This window comes from Eptesicus fuscus, chromosome 12, assembly GCF_027574615.1.
Source record: "Eptesicus fuscus isolate TK198812 chromosome 12, DD_ASM_mEF_20220401, whole genome shotgun sequence".
Classification (NCBI taxonomy): domain Eukaryota; kingdom Metazoa; phylum Chordata; class Mammalia; order Chiroptera; family Vespertilionidae; genus Eptesicus; species Eptesicus fuscus.
This window is the reverse complement of record NC_072484.1, coordinates 70,843,067-70,861,716: the sequence shown is the minus strand read 5'-3', so window position 1 is coordinate 70,861,716 and position 18,650 is coordinate 70,843,067. Positions and strand designations below refer to the sequence as shown.

At 51.2% G+C, this 18,650-nt stretch overlaps 1 protein-coding gene across 2 annotated transcripts in view; it reads right to left on the bottom strand.

Moving 5' to 3' along the window:
- Positions 1 to 18,650, bottom strand: part of PTPRT (protein tyrosine phosphatase receptor type T) — a 929,565-nt gene that overhangs the window by 10,390 nt on the left and 900,525 nt on the right. For both annotated transcript variants that reach the window (XM_054723794.1, XM_054723796.1), the window contains 4 exons: positions 16,283 to 16,418; positions 13,126 to 13,275; positions 12,357 to 12,530; positions 8,287 to 8,418 (listed from right to left, as the gene is read on the bottom strand). In XM_054723794.1, the coding sequence (XP_054579769.1) occupies positions 8,287 to 8,418; positions 12,357 to 12,530; positions 13,126 to 13,275; positions 16,283 to 16,418 (592 nt within the window). The remainder of the gene's footprint in view (positions 1 to 8,286; positions 8,419 to 12,356; positions 12,531 to 13,125; positions 13,276 to 16,282; positions 16,419 to 18,650) is intronic.

Below are 18,650 nucleotides of genomic sequence, written 5' to 3'. Positions count from 1 at the left end.
TGGAAGTCCTACAACTAGGGAATTAAAGGAGAAGCCACATCGAGCCTGGTAGGAAAGGTGGAGGTGCTGAACGGGCTGGTCCCACACCCATGTGTGGCCTACTTTAATCTGAGGGATATCTTGGCTGTGGAGGTACCCCCTGAGAAGTGAGGGGTCCCAGCCCCACACCAGACCCCTCATCCTAGGCTTCCAGTGCCGGGGAGAGATGTCTTCATAAATCTAGGCTATAAAAACCAGCAGGGATGTGGCTAAGTGACACCTCTTAAAGGGCCTGCAGGGCGATTTACTCGACTCACTTCCTTTGAACTCCAGTGCTGGGGCAGCAGCTTGAAAGGAAACAGGGACATATGGGGAGGAACTGAATTGTCTGGCATCAGGGCAAGAGCTGGGGGGCAGCTTTCTCCCACACAGAAGTGCTGGCAGAGGTCACTATTCCTATGCTGAGACCTCCCCCATCACAGAGCTGACTGGCAGATGCCATATCCGAGTCTCCATCAACCTTGTTTACACTGTTCTCGTCCCCCTCCCCAAACCCCCCCCACCCAATTTGTGGGCTCATCCAAGCCCTTTCCAGTGGCTTTTCCATACATGCTTCAGACTTTCCTAAAATCTCTCAAGCAGCTGCTAGCCTCAGTGTGCTCTGTACCTCTTGCTAAGTGACCCCAGGCCTGGCACTAGCCGCAGCCAACCTTGGTTCACAGCTTGGCCTCTCCTGGGCACCTCCAAGCTCAATACATGTAGCAGCTATCTGCAGATCCCTCAGTAGCTCATGCCTGGTGGCCTCCGACAGGGTACAGGCAGGGTACATCTCGGGAGGCCGCAGAGCTAGTGTACCTGGTGGTCAGCTTCAGACCACACCAGATTACAATCCTACCACATCCACAAGTGACACACTCAAGGAGTGGACTCGGTGAGCACCAAAGCCCCACTGAAGCAAGTCCTGCTCCATAGAGTCGACACCTGCATAGCAGGTCTTTCACTGTAATTGCAACTGGCCCTCCAAGCCAATTGGCCTGGGGATCTGGTGAACAGTACAATCTCCATCGTACTGATTAGTCACTGATGTAAATGTGCCCTGATGCGTTGAATGGAAACTAGCATATGTCCTATTTTGGGAATAAACAACTGTAAAGCATATTTCTGTACACCTTAGTTATGCCCTTTTGTTAATTAAATAATACTTTTGACAAAATGGAAAATCCAAGGAACATACAACTTCAGAAATTAAGGAATCTTAATTAACGAATTAATTAATTAATTAATTAATTAATTAATTAATTCTTTAATTAATTAAAGAATTAATTAATTAATCTTAATTAACGAATCTTCAGAATGCCCATCATTCAGAACCACCTGAATCTGGCTGAATGGAAGTCCTACAACTAGGGAATTAAAGGAGAAACCACATCGAGCCTGGTAGGAAAGGTGGAGGTGCTGAACGGGGTACCTCCACAGCCAAGAACAATCAAGGCACAACTACAACAGGACAGTGCACACAGCAACACCAAGAGCAATCAAGGCACAACTACAACAGGACAGTGCACACAGCCCACACAGGGGTGCGCCTGGAGTGCCCAGCTCAGGTGACTGGGGATGCTGTGCCACTGAGACTTACAGTACACCTACTACACAAGGCCACTCTACTAAGTCCTGGAGACACAGAAGTTCTACCTAATACAGAGACACAAACACCAGGAAGCAATCAAAATGTGGAAACAAAGAAACATTGTCACACATGAAAAAACTGGAGAAAACTCCAGAAAAAGAATGAAATGGAAGCAAGCAAACTACCAGATACAAAGTTCAAAACAATGGTTACAAGGATGCTCAAGGAACTTAGTGATAACTTCAAATAACTTAATGAGAACTTCCACAGCATGAAAAAGGACTTAGGAACCATAAAACATAACCAGTCAGAAATGAAGGATGCACTAATGATATGAAGAATAATTTATAGGGAATCAAGAGTAGAGGACACTGAGAATCAAATCAGCAATTTGGAATATGAGGAAGCAAAAACACCCAATCAGAATAGCAAAAAGAAAAAAGAATCCAAAATTATGAAGACAGTGTAAGAAACCTCTGGGACAACTTCAAGTATACATTCACATCGTAGAGGTGCCAGAAGGAAAAGAGAGGGAGGAAGAAATTGAAAACCTATTTGAAAAAATAATGACAGAAATTTCCCCTGCCTGGTGAAAGAAATAGACATAGTACTCTGATCCTCCTTCCTTCCACAAATAAGGACCCTGGATAACCCAGAACAGTCTACACATGTCAAGATGCCTAACTTCATCACATCTGCTAAGTCCCTTTTACCATGTAAGATAACACAGTCATGGGATTAGGATGTGGACACCTTTTGGGGGGCATAATTCCCCCCAGCCACACCCCATAGCAGTCATAGAGGGTCTCCTGAGCTTTCTAAACAATGTGGTGGGTGTGGCATGAGCATGAAGAGAGCTTCCTTCTGTTGTCTAACCCCTTCCCCCACAACTCTGGTCTAACCATAGAGATCATTAAAGATGGACAAGCTCTTGTCAATGCAATTGAGGGTGACTGAAAATGTTCTTACTGGTGTACCCATCAGAAACCACAGTTGTTGTGGTTCTGGGATTTTGCCCCACTAATCTAGCCATAGGCCTTTGGAGTCCCACAGAATAGCCTCTAAGGTTGAATGTAGTTGCTTTGAGAATCTTTATCTTGAGCCCCACCCACTCATAATTATCTTTGAACGGCAGCCACTGTGGAGAACAGAAGAGTAGCTGTGGCTAGGGATGGTTGACTGAATGAAGTAATATTGGATTCTAAGCAGAGGCAGATAGATCTGGCCAGCAGTGCAAGACAGTAAAGCACTCTGAGATCTCTCATCCAGTTCTCAACTTTATTTGCTGCAACTTATAGATACACCACCAACATGAGTCCCTATAGTCCCTAAACTACAGGATGTGGCATTGGTTCTCTTGGGAGCAATCTAATGTGCCTGGGACCTGGGGCTGACCTGTCGGTGTTGCTGCACTGGCTGAAGCTGCAGGCTGCCTTGGCACAGGCACCCTGGCAGATAAATGCTAGTGCCACTTCAAAGAACACCCCTCCAGGTGCTGAGGGCAGCTTTTCTGACGCTCGCGCTGTGTCATTGTTTATTTTCGCAAGGTGCCCAGCTGTTGTGGTGATGATATTTATATCAGTAAGTGCTCTATTCATCTACCAATTTCAGGGGATGCTTGCCAGCTGCGTGTGGCAGCCAACCTCGGGGAACATCTGAGCCTGATGTGTTTGCATTTAGAGAATCAATTCTCTAAGGCTATATCAGCATCTGGGGCTGAAAGATCTTCATTCACCCAGGACCCGCCCTGAAAGGGGAAGCTACAGCCAATGACCTTGACCTTTGCTTCTCTATGTGTCTCAAAGTGAGACTCTTTGAAAATCCTCCTCTGTGCCTGAGCTCTGGTTTTGTAAAAAATAGATCCAGAGACACAGAAGCATGGAACAGATTGTGGAATCTTAGAGGGAAGGTGGGGGTGGGTGGGTGGGTGGGTGGGAAGAGATTAACCAAAGAACTTTTATGTATATATGCATAACCCATGGACATAGACAAGTGTGGTGAAGACCCGGGGGACAGTGGATGTACAGTGTAGGGTGTAGGTATAGGGGGTCAGTGAGGAAAAATGAGACATCTTTAATACTTTCAACTATCAAGATAAAACAACAACAATAAAAAGACACACAAAATGGATGTTGGGAAAAGGGAACAGTACACAGGTTTTCACCGGCTCTACTGTGTGTTCACTCACTGTTTTCAGGCAAAGGAACCTGGTGGTGATACCTTCTGACTCTGGAACTCTGCAAGGGTCTTGGTTTTATGGAAATTGGTTTAATTTCATGGTTATCTCAGATTCCAACCATCTGTTGTTTGGGCCCAACCCTTGGAGTCATCTATTTTTCTCTCAACTTCCATACTTTATTGGATCTATCTTATACCAGTATACCTAGAATCCACTCCATTGCTACCATGGAGGTTGAGGCCACCATCTCCTGTCCCTGGACTACTGCTGAAGTCCCGCTCTGTTCTCTCTGCTTCCACTCTTAGCAGCCACCCTGTCCTCCTCACACCAACAGTCTATTCTCAACACAGCAGCCAGAGGGTTGCTTTTTAAAAAACGTTGAAATTTCCAAGTCACCCCTTTCTGCAAAACCTGTCAGTGGCTCCTCATTTTTCTCCAAGTAAAACCCAAATTTCTCCCTATGATCCTCCCAAGGCCTTCCGTGACCTGGTTCTGCTGTGTCTCTGTGTCACCTGCTGCTGCTGTGCCCACACTCACTCTGCTCCAGTCTCAATGGCTTCCAAGCTGTTCCTCAAATGGGCCAGGCCGTGCCCACCATAGGCCTTGGTGTGGGCTGTCCCTCAGCCTGAAGTGCTCTCTGAGATGCTCATGTGGCTCGTTCTCTAGCTCTTCCAAACCTCCCCTCAGAATGAACTTCTCCCTAGGGCACGCCTTGGTCACTCTATCACAGCTGCATCCTGTGCTTCAAACTAGCCTTCCAATCTTCATTACCCTCCTCATTTTTCTTTTTCCATTCATGTACCTTCTAACATGTAATTAAGGACACTATAGAATGTGTGCTGCTTACTGTCTCCCCTGCTTTAGAATAGAAGTTGCATGAATATTTCACGATCTACATCAAATATTCCAAAAATTTATACCAGTATAAAGCCAAAAGAGACCCAGGATAGCTGCAGAAATATTGAGAAAGAAGAACAAAGTTGGAGGAATTACAATACCAGATATCAAACTATACTACAAAGCCATTGTAATCAAAACAGCCTGGTACTGGCCTAAGAACAGGCCTATAGACCTATGGAACAGAACACAGAGCCCAGGAATTGACCCATGCCAATATGGCCAATTACTATTTGACAAAGCATACAATGGAGTAAGGATAGTCTATTCAATAAATAGTGTTGGGGAAACTGAACAGGTACATGCAAAAAATAAAAATAAATAAATTAGTCCAGCAATTTACATGCTACACAAAAATAAACTCAAAATGGATAAAAGACTTAAATGTTAAGTCATGAAACCATAAAAATCCTAGAAGGCAGTAAAATCTCAGACATCTCTCATAGCAGTATTTTCATATTTGATACATTGCCTAGGGCAAGGGAAAAATTAACAAATGGAACTACATCAAACTAAAAAGCTTCTGCACAGCAAAAGAATCCATCAACAAAATGAAAAGGGAACCTACTGTATGGGAAAACGTATTTGCCAATGATACATCTGATAAGAGTTTAATTTCCAAAATATACAAAGAACTCATACACCTCAACATCAGGAAGGCAAACAATCCAATTAAAAAATGGGCAAAGGACCTAAATAGACACTTTTACAAAGAGGACATACAGATGGCCAATAGATACATGAAAAAGGCTCAAAATCACTAATCATCAGAGAGATGCAAATTAAAATGACAATTAGGTATCATCTCACACCTGCCAGAATGGCTACCATCAATAAACCAAACAAGTGCTGGAGAGGATGTGTAGAAAAGGGAACCCTAGTGCACTGCTGGTGGGTATAGTCACCGTGGAGAATAGTATGGAATTGTGTCAAAAAATTAAAAATGGAACTGCCATTTGACCCAGTGATCACACTTCTGGGGCTATATCCTAAGAATCCCAAAGTACCAATCAGAAAGAATATATGCACCCCCATGTTTATAGCAGCAGCATTTACAATAGCCATGATCTTGAAACAACCCAAGTGCCCATCAGTAGAAGAGTGGATAAAAAAAGCTGTGGTCCATTTACACCATGGAATACTATGTGGCTGTAAAAGAGAAGGATCTCTCACCCTTTGAGATAGCATGGAGGGACCTGGAGAGTATTATGCTATGCAAAGTAAGCCAGTTAGAGAAAGATAAATATCACATGATCTCACTTATAAGTGGAATCTAAAGAACAAAAACTGGTGAACAAAATAGGGCCAGAGGTATGGCAGTAGGGAATAGAATAACAGTCTCGGTGTATGTGTGTGTGTGTGTGTGGGGGGGGGCGGTGAGGAGTGGGGGATTGGAGGAGAGGACAGGAAGAGATTAACTAAAGAACATACATGCGTAACCTATGGACACAGAATAGCATGGGGAAGGCCTGGGGTGGGGCAGGGGTTGGGTGAGGGAGGCAAAAAGGGAGAAAATGGGAGACATCTGTAATACTGTCAACAAAATTTTAAAAATTCCATTAAAAAGAATAGAAGTTGCACGAGAGATGGGAGTTTTCTGTTTTCTTTCTATGTCTCATTCACTGATGCATTCCAGCACCCAGAACAGCGTCTGGCAAACAGCAGATACTCAGCCAACAAGGTCAAATGAACAAGCAGAATCTGTCCGGAATGTCTCTCACATGCACACCCAAGTCGCACTCCATTCCCTTCTGTAACCTGCTCCTCTCTTGGCCTCCCCAACCTTCCTGCTCCCTCCCAGCTCCTCCCCTGCCTTCCCCACTGGGACCAGTCACATTCCCAGATGCCTGATGACCCAGACTGGAACCCTGTCCATGATTTCTTCTCATTCACCTCCACATCCATCTGGTCCTGAAACCTGGGCACTTTAGCTTTGGCAATGTTTCCACATCCAACCTCTGTTCTCCCACCGCCTGGTCACCTGCTCAGCCAGATAATCCCTTTAATTCTGCACATTGGCAACACTCTCCGCCCCAATCTCCCAGTTACCAGATTTTTCCTCATTTTTTTTTTCTTCACTGGTTCCCAGACTCAGCTTTCTAACAGGAACTCTGTCACACCACTGAGCAACCTCTCAACATCTCTCCTCCGTGTACAGTATTTCAAACCTGTGTTCCTAGGAACCCCAGGGGTTCCACAAAGGTACCCAGATGAGGTGACTCTCTGAGAGGCATCAGGAGGAGCCAAAAGACCAGGTGGGTGAAGCTCTAGGCCCCCTGCCCCCACTTCAGTGCTAGCAGGTGTTAATTATACCTCCTTCAGATATTGGGCTTGCATGGAAACTTCTAATTTGAAGAAAGGATTCTGTTGCGTACAAAATAAAAGTCTAAAACAACAACCACTTACCTTGCTGCAGGCCAAGGCCCAAGCTCCTTAGCCTGGCGTTGGCAACCCTCTGCAAGCTGCCCTCTGGCACTTTCTAGCGTCACCACCTTCTCCTGCTGACACACCCTGGGACCCAGCCACATTGCACAGGAGCTGTGAGCTGCTCTGTGGACAAGCCTGCCTGCATTCACCCCACCCTGCCTTCCGCCAGGAATGTCCGTTCCCAGCGACTTCATCCCCCACGAGCAGCATCTCTGCTGCCTTCTTCAAGGCCACAGTCACCTTCCTTTTGAAGCCTTCCCTCACCCTGTGGGCAGAATTAATTGTTCCCCGTTCCCCTCACGCACAGCACTCGCCTCTGACCTCTATTACAGCGCTGCCCCGTGTGGTGGGACAATTTGCTCATCTGTCTCCAGCCAGACTGTGAGCTCCTGGAGGCTGAGACCACAGCTCGGACCAGCTTTATTTCATTCCCACACAGGCCCGCGCTCCCACACAGGTGCACTGCGTTACTGTGAGTTTCCTTCAGGAAGGGAAAGGACTGCTTCTGAAAACCCCAAAGGAGGTGGCCAGTCTCCCCTCCTCTACCCAGGAGTGGCTGCCCTGCCATGGGATGTGGGTTCCAGAAGCTGTCTCGTGAGCACAGAGAGGTGCTGTAGGCACATGATGCTTGGAGCCCTCAGACCCTGAGGGGCAAGGCCTGCAGCCTGCTCAACATGAGGGCCACCTGTGACAAAGCCTGGGCTCGGTTTGGTGGTCAGTGGGCAAATGGTCCGGGGTGCAAGCCCCAGGCTGTATCCTGCAGGCTGCGTCGTGGAGAGAGCAGGTGGGGTTGTGGCCAGGATATTCCGCAGGGCTGGAGACCCTCAGAGCTGGGGGCGGCAGTCTCCTCTGAGCTCTGCATAACTCAGAGCAAGGCCCTAACTAGTGCCTGGGGAATGGAGCACAGAGTCCGGCTGGACAGTGCGGGGCCAGACAAAGCCCGTATGAGGGGGAGTCAATACTGGGATATGGAGGGCCCTGGGGTGCAGGGCTGGCCAGGAGGTGCCTGCAGAAGCTGAGTGGGCTTGCTTGGTGCTCACAGCCCCAGTGCCTATCAGACGGCAGCTCGGCTGGGCAGAGGCCCACTCTGCTGGATCTCAGGACTCTCCCTCCAACTCTAGGGCATGGCTGCCCCGATGCACCTGAGCACCTAGGGCAGTGCCGGGCCTCCTCCTACCTGGGCAGTGTCCATCTCATTCAGCATCACCACGGAGGAGCAGTTATAGTCGAACACCAGCCTCCAGAAGTCCGCCACGGTGTTGGGTAGAGGGTGTTGCGTGACCACGAAGGCCGCGGGCTGCTTGTGGCTCTGCAACGGAACCACACAGGCTTCATAAATTACGTCCATCAGCGACGTTCTAATGCTGATGAGGCCCAGATGGTGCCAGAGGCCCCGAGCCTGCAAATAGGTTACACAAAGCACCTGGCCAGTCTGTTATCTCTGGGTGCCCTGGCAGCAAAGGGGACCGTCTCATAACGAACTCATTCTCCAAAATAAGACATTTCATTAGGAAAGTGTCACTCGGATGGGGATTATCCAAATAAATTATGTCTTGGAGCTCAGCAAATAATCATCATTATACTCTGAAATGAAAGGTTCTGGATGCAGATTTGCTGCTCTGCTGGCCAAGGTTCCTCTTGGGATAAGTGGGATATCTGTGTCCCTTGCCCACAGTGCTGTAGGAGGAGTCGGCTCAGCCCGTGGCAGAGAGCATCCTGAAGGGGCTTCTATTGCAGGAGGCTCATCCTGCCTAAGGCTGGAAGGAGGGCCAAGCTGGGCCGGTGGAAGATGGGAACTAGAGTGTCCAGTGGGGCAGGGAAAGGTGCCCATGTTTTAGAATCAGGCAGACCTGAGTTCAAACCCAGCTTTGCCACTTGTACATTATATCATCCATCCATCCAGTCATCCATGCATTCATCCATCTATGCATCCATCCACCATGCATCCATCCATACATACATTCACCCACTCTTTCATTCATCCATGCATTCACTCATCCAGGCATCCATCCATCCATGCATTCATCCATGCATCCATCCATGCTTTCATTCATCTATGCATCTATCCACTCATCCATGCATTCATTCATTCAGGCATCATTTGCAAAGTGGCTTTTTTTGGTGCTAAGCACTGGCAAGTTATTAGATATCTCCAAATCTTGGGTTCTTCATCTAGAAAATGGGAATCATAACTCCAAATGGATGATGTCCTACATATTGAGTGATATTTGCCTGTGAAAGACCAGCAAGCAAGAGCCAAGCTGAGAGCCTGCTGTCAGGGCAGACACACTCCTAACTTGGTTCTTCAACCTTGGCACGGGCATTGTGGGACATTGTGTTGGCACCCTGACACCCAATACAGGTCTAGCAAACAAATTCAGCCCCATGTTCAGATAGAGAAACTGAGGCGCAGAGGAAATGGCCTCTGTGAGTCTGGACTACTCCTGAAGCTTCGACGGGGCCCTATTTATCACAGTCCCCCGAGAGAAGGTGCTTGGAAAGATTGGGAGCTTCTCAGCCTCACTAGTGGTCTTTGAACACTGAGAGATAATCCATGTTTGCAACGAGTTCTTCTGGGAGCTGGTTCTTGTTGGAGTCCCAGTTGTTTTCAGTGGAGTCAGGAGTCAGCAGGAGGGTGGGGAGCGGAGAGGAGCTCGCCTATCCCAACCAGGTGAAGACCCTGCCAAGGAGATTACCCAAAGCACCTGTCCGTTCCGTGATCTCTCAGTGTGCCTGTGGCAAAAAGAAGCAGCAGCATGTAATTGTGGATGCCACCTCTGCACTAAGGGGTCCTGTCTTCTAAGGGTCTTTTTCTGGTCAGTGGTATGGCCAGAGGAAGGTCTGGGAGGGCAAAATAGTTTTCCCCAAGGCTGAACTCTGGCTGCAGACAGCATGTCTTTGGGCCGTTGGCAGCACGGAAAAGAATCCAGGCTTTCAGAGTAAAAAACTTGGTTCAGACTCTGACTCCATTGTTTCTCAGCTAGTGGACCTGGAGAGAGTCATGGGAATACCCTGACACTCAGGGCTCATCTGGAAAATGGGGATAATAATAGGCAAATGAGGAGCAAGACAGTATAAGTCCAGGGCCCCATGCATGCCCAACACTCGGTGAACGTTCGTTTTCTTCCCTATCCCCGTCTCTGTGATAAATGCTCTATTAGGCCAGCACGCCCGACAAAGCCTTATCTGAAAATATGTTGGAGATCCGTGCTCCTGCCGGGTGTCAGGGATCGGCTAGCAATCCATTTCATGGATAACATCATCCTTTACCAGGGAAATATTAAAAATTAACCCAGAGGACTTCATATTTTTCTGCTGGGAGCGAAGCTGCTATGGTTACCAGATAATGCACAGACTGAGCCGGAATACAGATAAGGACTTGTTCTTGTGCTTTTTTTTGTGAGAAAGGCAAAGGCTCCAGTGATGGCTCACAGGAGAACTGCCCTGTGGACAAAGAGAATACTGTCAGCCTCAGAGCTCGCTTGGCAGAAGGCATGTGACTCCAGGCAGCGTCTAACCTATTAAGTGGAGGCCAGGAGTATGTTTGATCCCTGCTTCGATGAGGGAGGCAGGGAGAGGCAGTCATGACAAGTGGAAGACAAATCTAGGAGAAACTTGGAAGTGTAAGTGCACCCCCAGCCCCACATTTTACCACACACACACACACACACATACACACACACGTACATATGCACACACCTTGACTTTGGAATGCTCTAAGCCAGGGGTCCTCAAACTTTCTAAACAGGGGGCCAGTTCACTGTCCCTCAGACCATTGGAGGGCCGGACTATAGTTTTTAAAAAAAAACTATGAACAAATTCCTATGCACACTGCTAAGTCGGCTACTAAGCAGGACAGGCAGCGGCGGCAAAAACACCCGGCGGGCCGGATAAATGTCCTCAGCGGGCCGCATGTGGCCCGCGGGCCTTAGTTTGAGGACCCCTGCTCTAAGCTAAAGCCACAGGCCTTCCCTTCACATCCAGCTGTTTGCTCTGACCAGATTATCCCTGCTTCTGGACCCAGGCTTTCCGTGGAGGACTTGGGCTCTCTCTGGGCAGAGGCCAGGGCCAGTCCCTACAGAACGGGGATGGGCATGGACCTCTTGTCACCCTGCCTCCAGCACCTAAGACCCTTGGAGAGAAAGTTTCTGGAGGTTCAGAGGTCAGTGAAGTCACTGGTCTTGGCCCAGGAGAGAGTACCTCCTGTTCCTGCGTGTTCTGGGTGAGATCGGAGGTTCACCTGGGCTGGATGGATGTGTCCTCAGACATGGGGGGAAGGGTGCCTGGAAGGGCACGCCCTCCATCGGGCAATGGTGATCTCAATCCTGAGCGTCGGGAGGCAAGATGTCTGTCTTACTGGATTGAGTAAATGGTGGGGAGGCTCAATGAATGGACCCTAGAGTGTGAGCCAGGAGTCCTGGGCTCTGGCTTTGCACTGGCTCTCTGGGTGACCTTCAGCAAGTCTCTTTCCCTCCATGGCCGCAATTGCCTTTGCTGAAAAGTGCAAGGATGAGACGGAAAGATTCTGGTTCCTTCCTATTGCAAACATCTACCTCCCAGAGTGTAGGGACAATAACTGCAAGTAGCTGGAGGGCCCTGGGGAGAACCATGTGAGTCAGGGGCATGAACCCATTGGGACAGGGGCATAACCCCTAATCCCAAACCAGGTTGGGGTGGGGTACCTTTCCTGGGCACCCAACGCTGAGAAAGCAGGAGACAGGGCCCCTAACAGACTAGTCATGCCCCCTCTATGCTCCCAGTCTGCCTCCCACCGCACTGACTGTGCACCTACGAGGTGCCATTCTCATTCTTGCCTCTGCACAGGAATTGTCTGGGAGCCTGCCTGGGCGCTCCTGGAGGGCAGAGCCTAGATCTTTACCACCTTGTGTTCCCAGGGCCCACAAGGCCTGGCACGTCGAATGTTTCCTGAACTGAACTCAAGGCGGAGAGTCAGCTTGTCGGCAGCAGGAGGAGGACTAGGTAGGCTGTGGCGTCGTGGGAGCCACTTTAAGCTTTTGATCAGTTCTTTCTAGACTCTTTATGGGAGCAGAAGAGTCAAGAGTAGAGTTTATATATGGGTTTGGACAAGAGCCTTTGGGGGAGTAAAGGTCATTGGGGCCAGCAAGATCCAAAGCAAGGAGAGAATGCCCGGGGAGGGTGGCCAGGGCCCTGGGGTCTCGCCACCTCCCCCTGGGTGAGGCTTTCCCCTGGAAGGCCAGCAGGAGCGCGCCCTGGAGGCTCACTTACGTCCATCAGCGCCGCGTTGATGTAGTTGCTGGATTCTCCGTCCACCGAGATGAGGAAGGGCAGGCAGCGGTCCAGAGGCAGGACATCCATGCTCCGGTTCTTATCATGGTTCCGAGGCAGGAGCCCGATGCTGCAGTCCTCGGGCCGGACGTGCGGCGTCACGATGTTGAGGGTCTGTGGGCGCAAAGGTGGACAGACAGACACAGCTCAGATGCTCGCCCGGAACCGAGGGGCAGCGAAGGGCAAAGTCAGCCTCCCCCCATCTCTGTCCTCCCAGTGGGGCCCTCCGGTGCCTTTCCCAGGACGGATCCTCTTCCGTGGCGATTCTACCATCTGCTGACCTCTCCGGCCCTGCGAGCCGAGAGCCCCTTCCAGGGGCTGTGCCACCACCACGCTGCCAAGGCTCCGGGGCTCCGGCACAGCTCCCTACTCCTGCCAACCACTGAGCTAGGCTGCTCATCTCAGCCAGCGCTGCACTACAGGGCGGGCCAGCCAGGAGGTCGTAAGGTGGGGGCGGAGATAGGGAACCCCTAATGAGTGTTAAATATCCCCTAACGTGTCATCGAATGAGGGACAGTTTTACCAGCATGTCTCTCAGAGAGAAGGCGGAGAATGGAGAGATGCCTGGATGAGCTGCTGGGGTGGGTGGGAGACCCCGGGGCACGCTCCAGCACGTCTGGAGAATTTCAGGGCTTGTGCTCTGCAGAGTAAGTCTTGCAGGTACGAGCCGGTGCTGAGCTGCCCGGCCGGGGACTAGCTGTGCTCATACCTGAAATTCGTCTTTGATTTGGCTGGAGTTGGTCTGGGGGTCCAGCCTGCTGATGTTGTAGTAGAGGGAGCGGAACTCGCACACGGGGATGGCGGTGTTGCCGCAGAGGCACGCTTCCAGGATGGCGTCGTGCACAAACACGTATTGCTCCTGCAGGGGGAACAGGGCCCGGTAAGAGCAGCCGCGGGGACTTTGGTGTCCACGCTGAACCCTGCGGCTGTGAGGAGGGCGTGACTGACATCGCAGAATCGCTCCTTTCCATCCTAGAACCTGAAGGGCCAAGTTCCCGTGTTTTCTGGTGGCTGCCTGAGCTGCGGTGACTCTTGTCCCTGGTGTAAGACTGAACAGCACAGTCCCTGGTAAAAGTCAGAAACTGTGGACGTGCTGCAGCTGGTGCTCTTGGTGTCCTGCCCGTGTCCCCTCAGCTGTCACCGTGACCTGCTGAAGGCTGTGGACTGCAAGTGCCCGGCATTCAGGCCGGGGGCTTTTCCTAGTCCCAGGGGCCCCCCTGAGCTGCGAGCAGGGCGAGCCAGAGGGTGGAGCGTTAATGCCTCAGGAAGGAGCCTCCAGCGATGCCAGGTGGAGAGTTGGGGACGAAGACCTAGGTCCCCTCTCTCCTAGGTGGGTCACTTGGAAGAATGTGCTCCCCACTATCTCAGAGCCCCCAGGGCTGGTTCTAGGTGTACACGGTGTCAGAGAACTTGGCACACACCTTACCAGGGTCAGGAAGCTTGCGTTCCTCCCCGCCTCCTCTCCCTCCCCCCGCTCTCAGTGTGCCTAGGGATCCCTCCCAAATAATCCACTTGCCCTCAACCGCTTGTCTCAGGGGCTGCTCCTACAACATGCAACGCCCCTGTGCCATCTCAGCTGTCTGCACCTCTTCTCCCCCCTCTTCTATGCCTCAATGTCTCGCTTCCTCTGGAAAGTCTTCTCTAAATTCACCAGGAAGAAGTTGGCGCTGTAGCTTCCTTAACAAAGGTTTGCTGAGTGACTGTTTTCTGCAGAACTTGGCCCAGCTCTTTATATAAAACTAGAGGCCTGGTGCATGAAATTCGTGCATGGGGATGGTGGGTGCGTCCCTAAGCCCAGCCTGCACCCTCTCCAATCTGGGACCCCTTGAGGGATATTTGACTGCCTGTCTAGGCCCGATCCTGGTGGGATCGGGCCTAAAAGGGCAGTCGGACATGCCTCTCACAATCCAGGACTGCTGGCTCCCAACCGCTTGCCTGCCTGCCTGTCTGATTGCCCCTAACAGCTTCTGCCTGCCATCCTGATCACCCCCTAACCACTCCGCTGCCAGCCTGATCAATGCCTAACTGCTCCCCTGCTGGCCCAATTGCCCCTAACTGTCCTCCCCTGCAGGCCTGGTCTGTCCCAACTGCCCTCCCCTGCAGGCTTGATCCTATCAACTGCCCTCCCCTGCAGGCCTGGTCACCCATAACTGCCCTCCCCTGCTGGCCTAGTTGCCCCCAACTGCCCTCCCCTGAAGGCCTGGTCGCCCCCAATGCCCTCCCCTGCAGACCTGGTCCCCCGCAACTGCCCTCCCCTGCAGGCCTGGTTGCTCACAACTGCCCTCCCTTGCAGGCCTGGTCCCCCCGAACTGGCCTCCCCTGCAGGCCTGGTCCACCACAACTGCCCTCCTCTGCAGGCCTGGTCCCACCAACTGCCTTCCCTTGCAGGCCTGGTCCCCCCCAACTGCCCTCTCCTTCTGGTCTGATCAACCCTAACTGCCCTCCCCTGTAGGCCTGGTCACACCCAACTGCCCTCCCCTGCAGGCTTGTTCCCCCACAACTGCCCTCCTCTGCAGGCCTGGTCCACACCAACTGCCCTCCCTTGCAGGCCTGGTCACCCCCAACTGCCCTCCCCTGCAGGCTTGGTCCTCCCCAACTGCCCTCCCATGAAGGCCTGGGTCCCCCACAACTGCCCTCCCCTGCTGGCCATCTTGTGGTGGCCATCTTTGACCACATGGGGGCAGCCATCTTGTGTGTTGGAGTGATGGTCAATTTGCATATTACTCTTTTATTAGATAGGATGCTTATCCAGATGCATAAAGATGATGTATTTGAATGTGAGTCTCCCCCACCAGACAGCAAGGACCACAATGTGTCCAACGCGAGCCAGCAAGCCTGCCTTCCGCATGCCTGCACCTGGGGCCGGAGGAGGCCTCTCGGCTTAGCAGCCTCACCCAGAAGCCTGGGACTGCCCATGGGAGCTGGCTCAGAGCCCACAGCGGGAACCAATGTGGACAAGCCTGTCAGTGGGGGCCTCCCTGCAGAGCCAGCAGCACCTGGCCAAGCCCAAAGCCTCGGCAGTGGCCTTGGCAGGGCTGACGATGGAAGCAGCTCTGTGTCCCATGCTGCCTGCCCTGGCTCCCACAGCTGTCACTGGGACAGAAGAGGGCAGTTACAGGAATAACAAACCAAGGCTCCAGGAGTAGGGAAGGCAGAAGAGGCTGCCTGGAGAGGAAGTGTGATTCAGGGGGAAGAGCATGCCCAGAGGTCACACCAACCTGAGTCCTACCATGATCTGGCTATGGGAGGCTTTGGGGACACAGCTGCTCAGTTTTTCCATCTGTAAAGTGGGGGTGCAAATAGGATTTACTCCATAGTGTTGTTGTGAGGAGCAGAAACAATTTTCTTATTGCAAAGAACCTAGCATGATGCTTGGCACATAGTAGGTGCTCCACAATAATGATGAGCCCCTCCCAGTTCCCTGGGTCTTGGGCTCAATAACTGGGCAGAGGGGTGCCTGAAGGCCTACTTCACTTCACAGGCAGGGACTGTGTGTTCTCAGTAAGTTCACTGATTAAGCCATTCCAGCAGTGACTGAAGCAATGCTGGGCACAGAGGAGGCATTCAATATATGTCATCCTTCCCTAGCTCTTCTCTCTTTCACCCAAGGCGGCAATACTATTCCTTTAGTCCCTGCGCTCAGAGATGGGGAACCCCCCACCATTCCTCATTGCTGAAAGTCTCTGAACTGTGGGACCCTGGGTTGGCAGGGGCATCCTAGCTTCAGTGATGGTCTCACCACAGCAAGCCACCTGCTCACTCACTGCCATTTCTCCCACACCCAGGTCCCTTTCTCTAGGACGCCACCACCCACACTTCTTGGCCAGGACTGCAGGTGTCCGGCTGGCTCAGGCCCCAGGACCCACCTCCGTCTGCACAAGGTTGACCCTCTGGGCTCGGAGCTCCCGCACACAGTTGAAGATGTCCACCACCCCCTCGTTCTCGGCCATGTCAAGCATGGTGTCGATGGCGATGAAGCAGCCGGTCCTCCCGGCTCCAGCGCTGGAAGAAAGGACAGGGTCTGTCAGGGACCGTGGAGCAGGACCAGTCCTGGAGGCTCCTCACACTCAGCCCTGTCACCAGGGACCCTGCAAGAGGTGTGCGCTGCAGGGGTCAGAACTGGGAGATGCCGATCAAACCGAAAGCCCAGTTCTTTCTTTTATAAAACGGGAGAGTACTAGTTGCCTTTGGGACTATTTTACCAAGATTGGCTTACTTTTGTTGTATGCATTTAGCAAACACTCACTTGGCACTCACAAAGTACCAGGTATTATTCTAAGTATTTCACCAATGTTACTTATTCATTCTCTTATGAGGTTGTTAGGAAGTTTCTCACCCCATTTCACAGGTGAGAAAACTGAGGCACAGGGCGCTTACATTGTGTGATGTCACACAGCCGGCTGGTGGTGCAGCTGAGACTTAACCCAGGCGCCTGGCTCCAGAGTCTGTGTTCTGCCACTTCCGTCTTAATAACAGTCATTGCACATACGCATGCTTACACACACATACGCATGCTTACACACACATATGTATCCTTACACACACATATGCATGCTTACACTCACGTATGCATACAGTTTCTTCACCTGATGGCTAAAGATAACCCATCTAAAAGGTACCTAGCACACTGGGGATGCCTAATAAACATGTCCCCCCCCCCACTTCCCTCCCTCCATATCACCCTTTCTTGTATCTTCTTCAATAAATGGGTTGATGGAAGCCAGGAAGGAGAGGAGAGAAATCGGAGAGCAGGTGAGTGAGAGGGCAGAAATCAGCTCTTCTGCACTGTCCCAAAGGCAGAGCATGAGTCCCAACCCTGGGTTTGGCTCCCCCTGCACCTGCTCTCCCATGAGGCAGTGCCTCCATGAACTCAAAGAGCTGACGGCCCTGAGAGCCTGGTCTGGTATCAGGTCTCCTGATCCACTCGATTCTGATGGCTGGTGGCTTCCTTAGGAGAGTCTCAGACCAAGCACAAAATGGCCACACACACACACACACACACACACAAAAAAAAAATCAAGGAAACCCCATGGACGACGGCTGCCCTCCCCAGATCGGTGCTGGGTTCCAAAGTCACGTGGTGAGCGGAGGCCACAGGAACATCTGCCTTAGAGGCACGCCATTTTGGAAGTGAAGGCCAGACTGCGAGGGAGGCCACCTCGGCTACGTTTTCGTCTGGCTTCCCTCATGGAGACGCGTGTCTTAGACTCACAATGTGGAAATGAAAGGAACACAAAGAGGAAGAACGATGGACTGTAAGGAGAGCGATGCCGGCTGAGTGTGAGTCCAAGCAGGACAGGGGAATGAACAAGGGAGTGGGACCGCCTCCGACAACGATGGCAGAGCAAAGCCCTGGGAACCCATCCTCGATCCGGAAAGTAACCCGTGGAAGCAGAGTCTCCACTCGGGGTACAAGGCCATGGTTTGAATGAAGTCTGATTTGTATTTTCCCTACAGCACTTCATCCCCCAACCGATCCAGAACCCTCAGACGGGACGTGGGGCACTGGCCCTCGGGGTCTAAGAGCCACCCCAGCCATGTCTTCTCTGAAGTCTCACCCTGGACCTGTTTTAGGGGAAAGAACTAACATGACTCGATTTTGGACCTTGGATCCCTCACTAGTGAACAAGCTGTCTGGCGTCCATGAGCTCAGTTTTCTTCCACGTACAACACACCTCCGTGCAGGGTTTTCGTGGGAACCGAGCTGTGTTGATTTCAGCATCACGTAGCAATTAAGCTCATGCTATTGGGGGGTCAGAACCCTGGGGATCGAATTCTTCCTCTGCCACTTACTAGCTGCTTGGCCTTGGGTAGATGATTCAACCGCTCTGAGTGTCAATACCCTCATCTTTAAAATGAGGCTGAAAATAATATAGACCCACCATCTAGCATTAATAGCACAATACGTGTAAATTGCAGGAAATTATGTTGAAAAAGCATAATACATGTAAATTGCTTTGCCCTGTGCCTGGCTACATAGCAATTTCTCAGTAAACGGTTGCTACTTATATTCACGAATATTTATTGAGCACCTATTAGATAGGCATTAGAGGCTGGGTTTGGGAGTAGGGACATGAGGATGAGTAAGACATGGCTCCCGTCCTGCAGGATGAGCAGGCTGGAGTGGGGGCAGCAGTAAGAGGCAGAGAATGTCCGGAATCCTCCCTGGCACCTCGTATATGTTGGCCACCCATTCAATCTTCAGAAACCCCCCAGGGGAGCGGGGGCCACTCT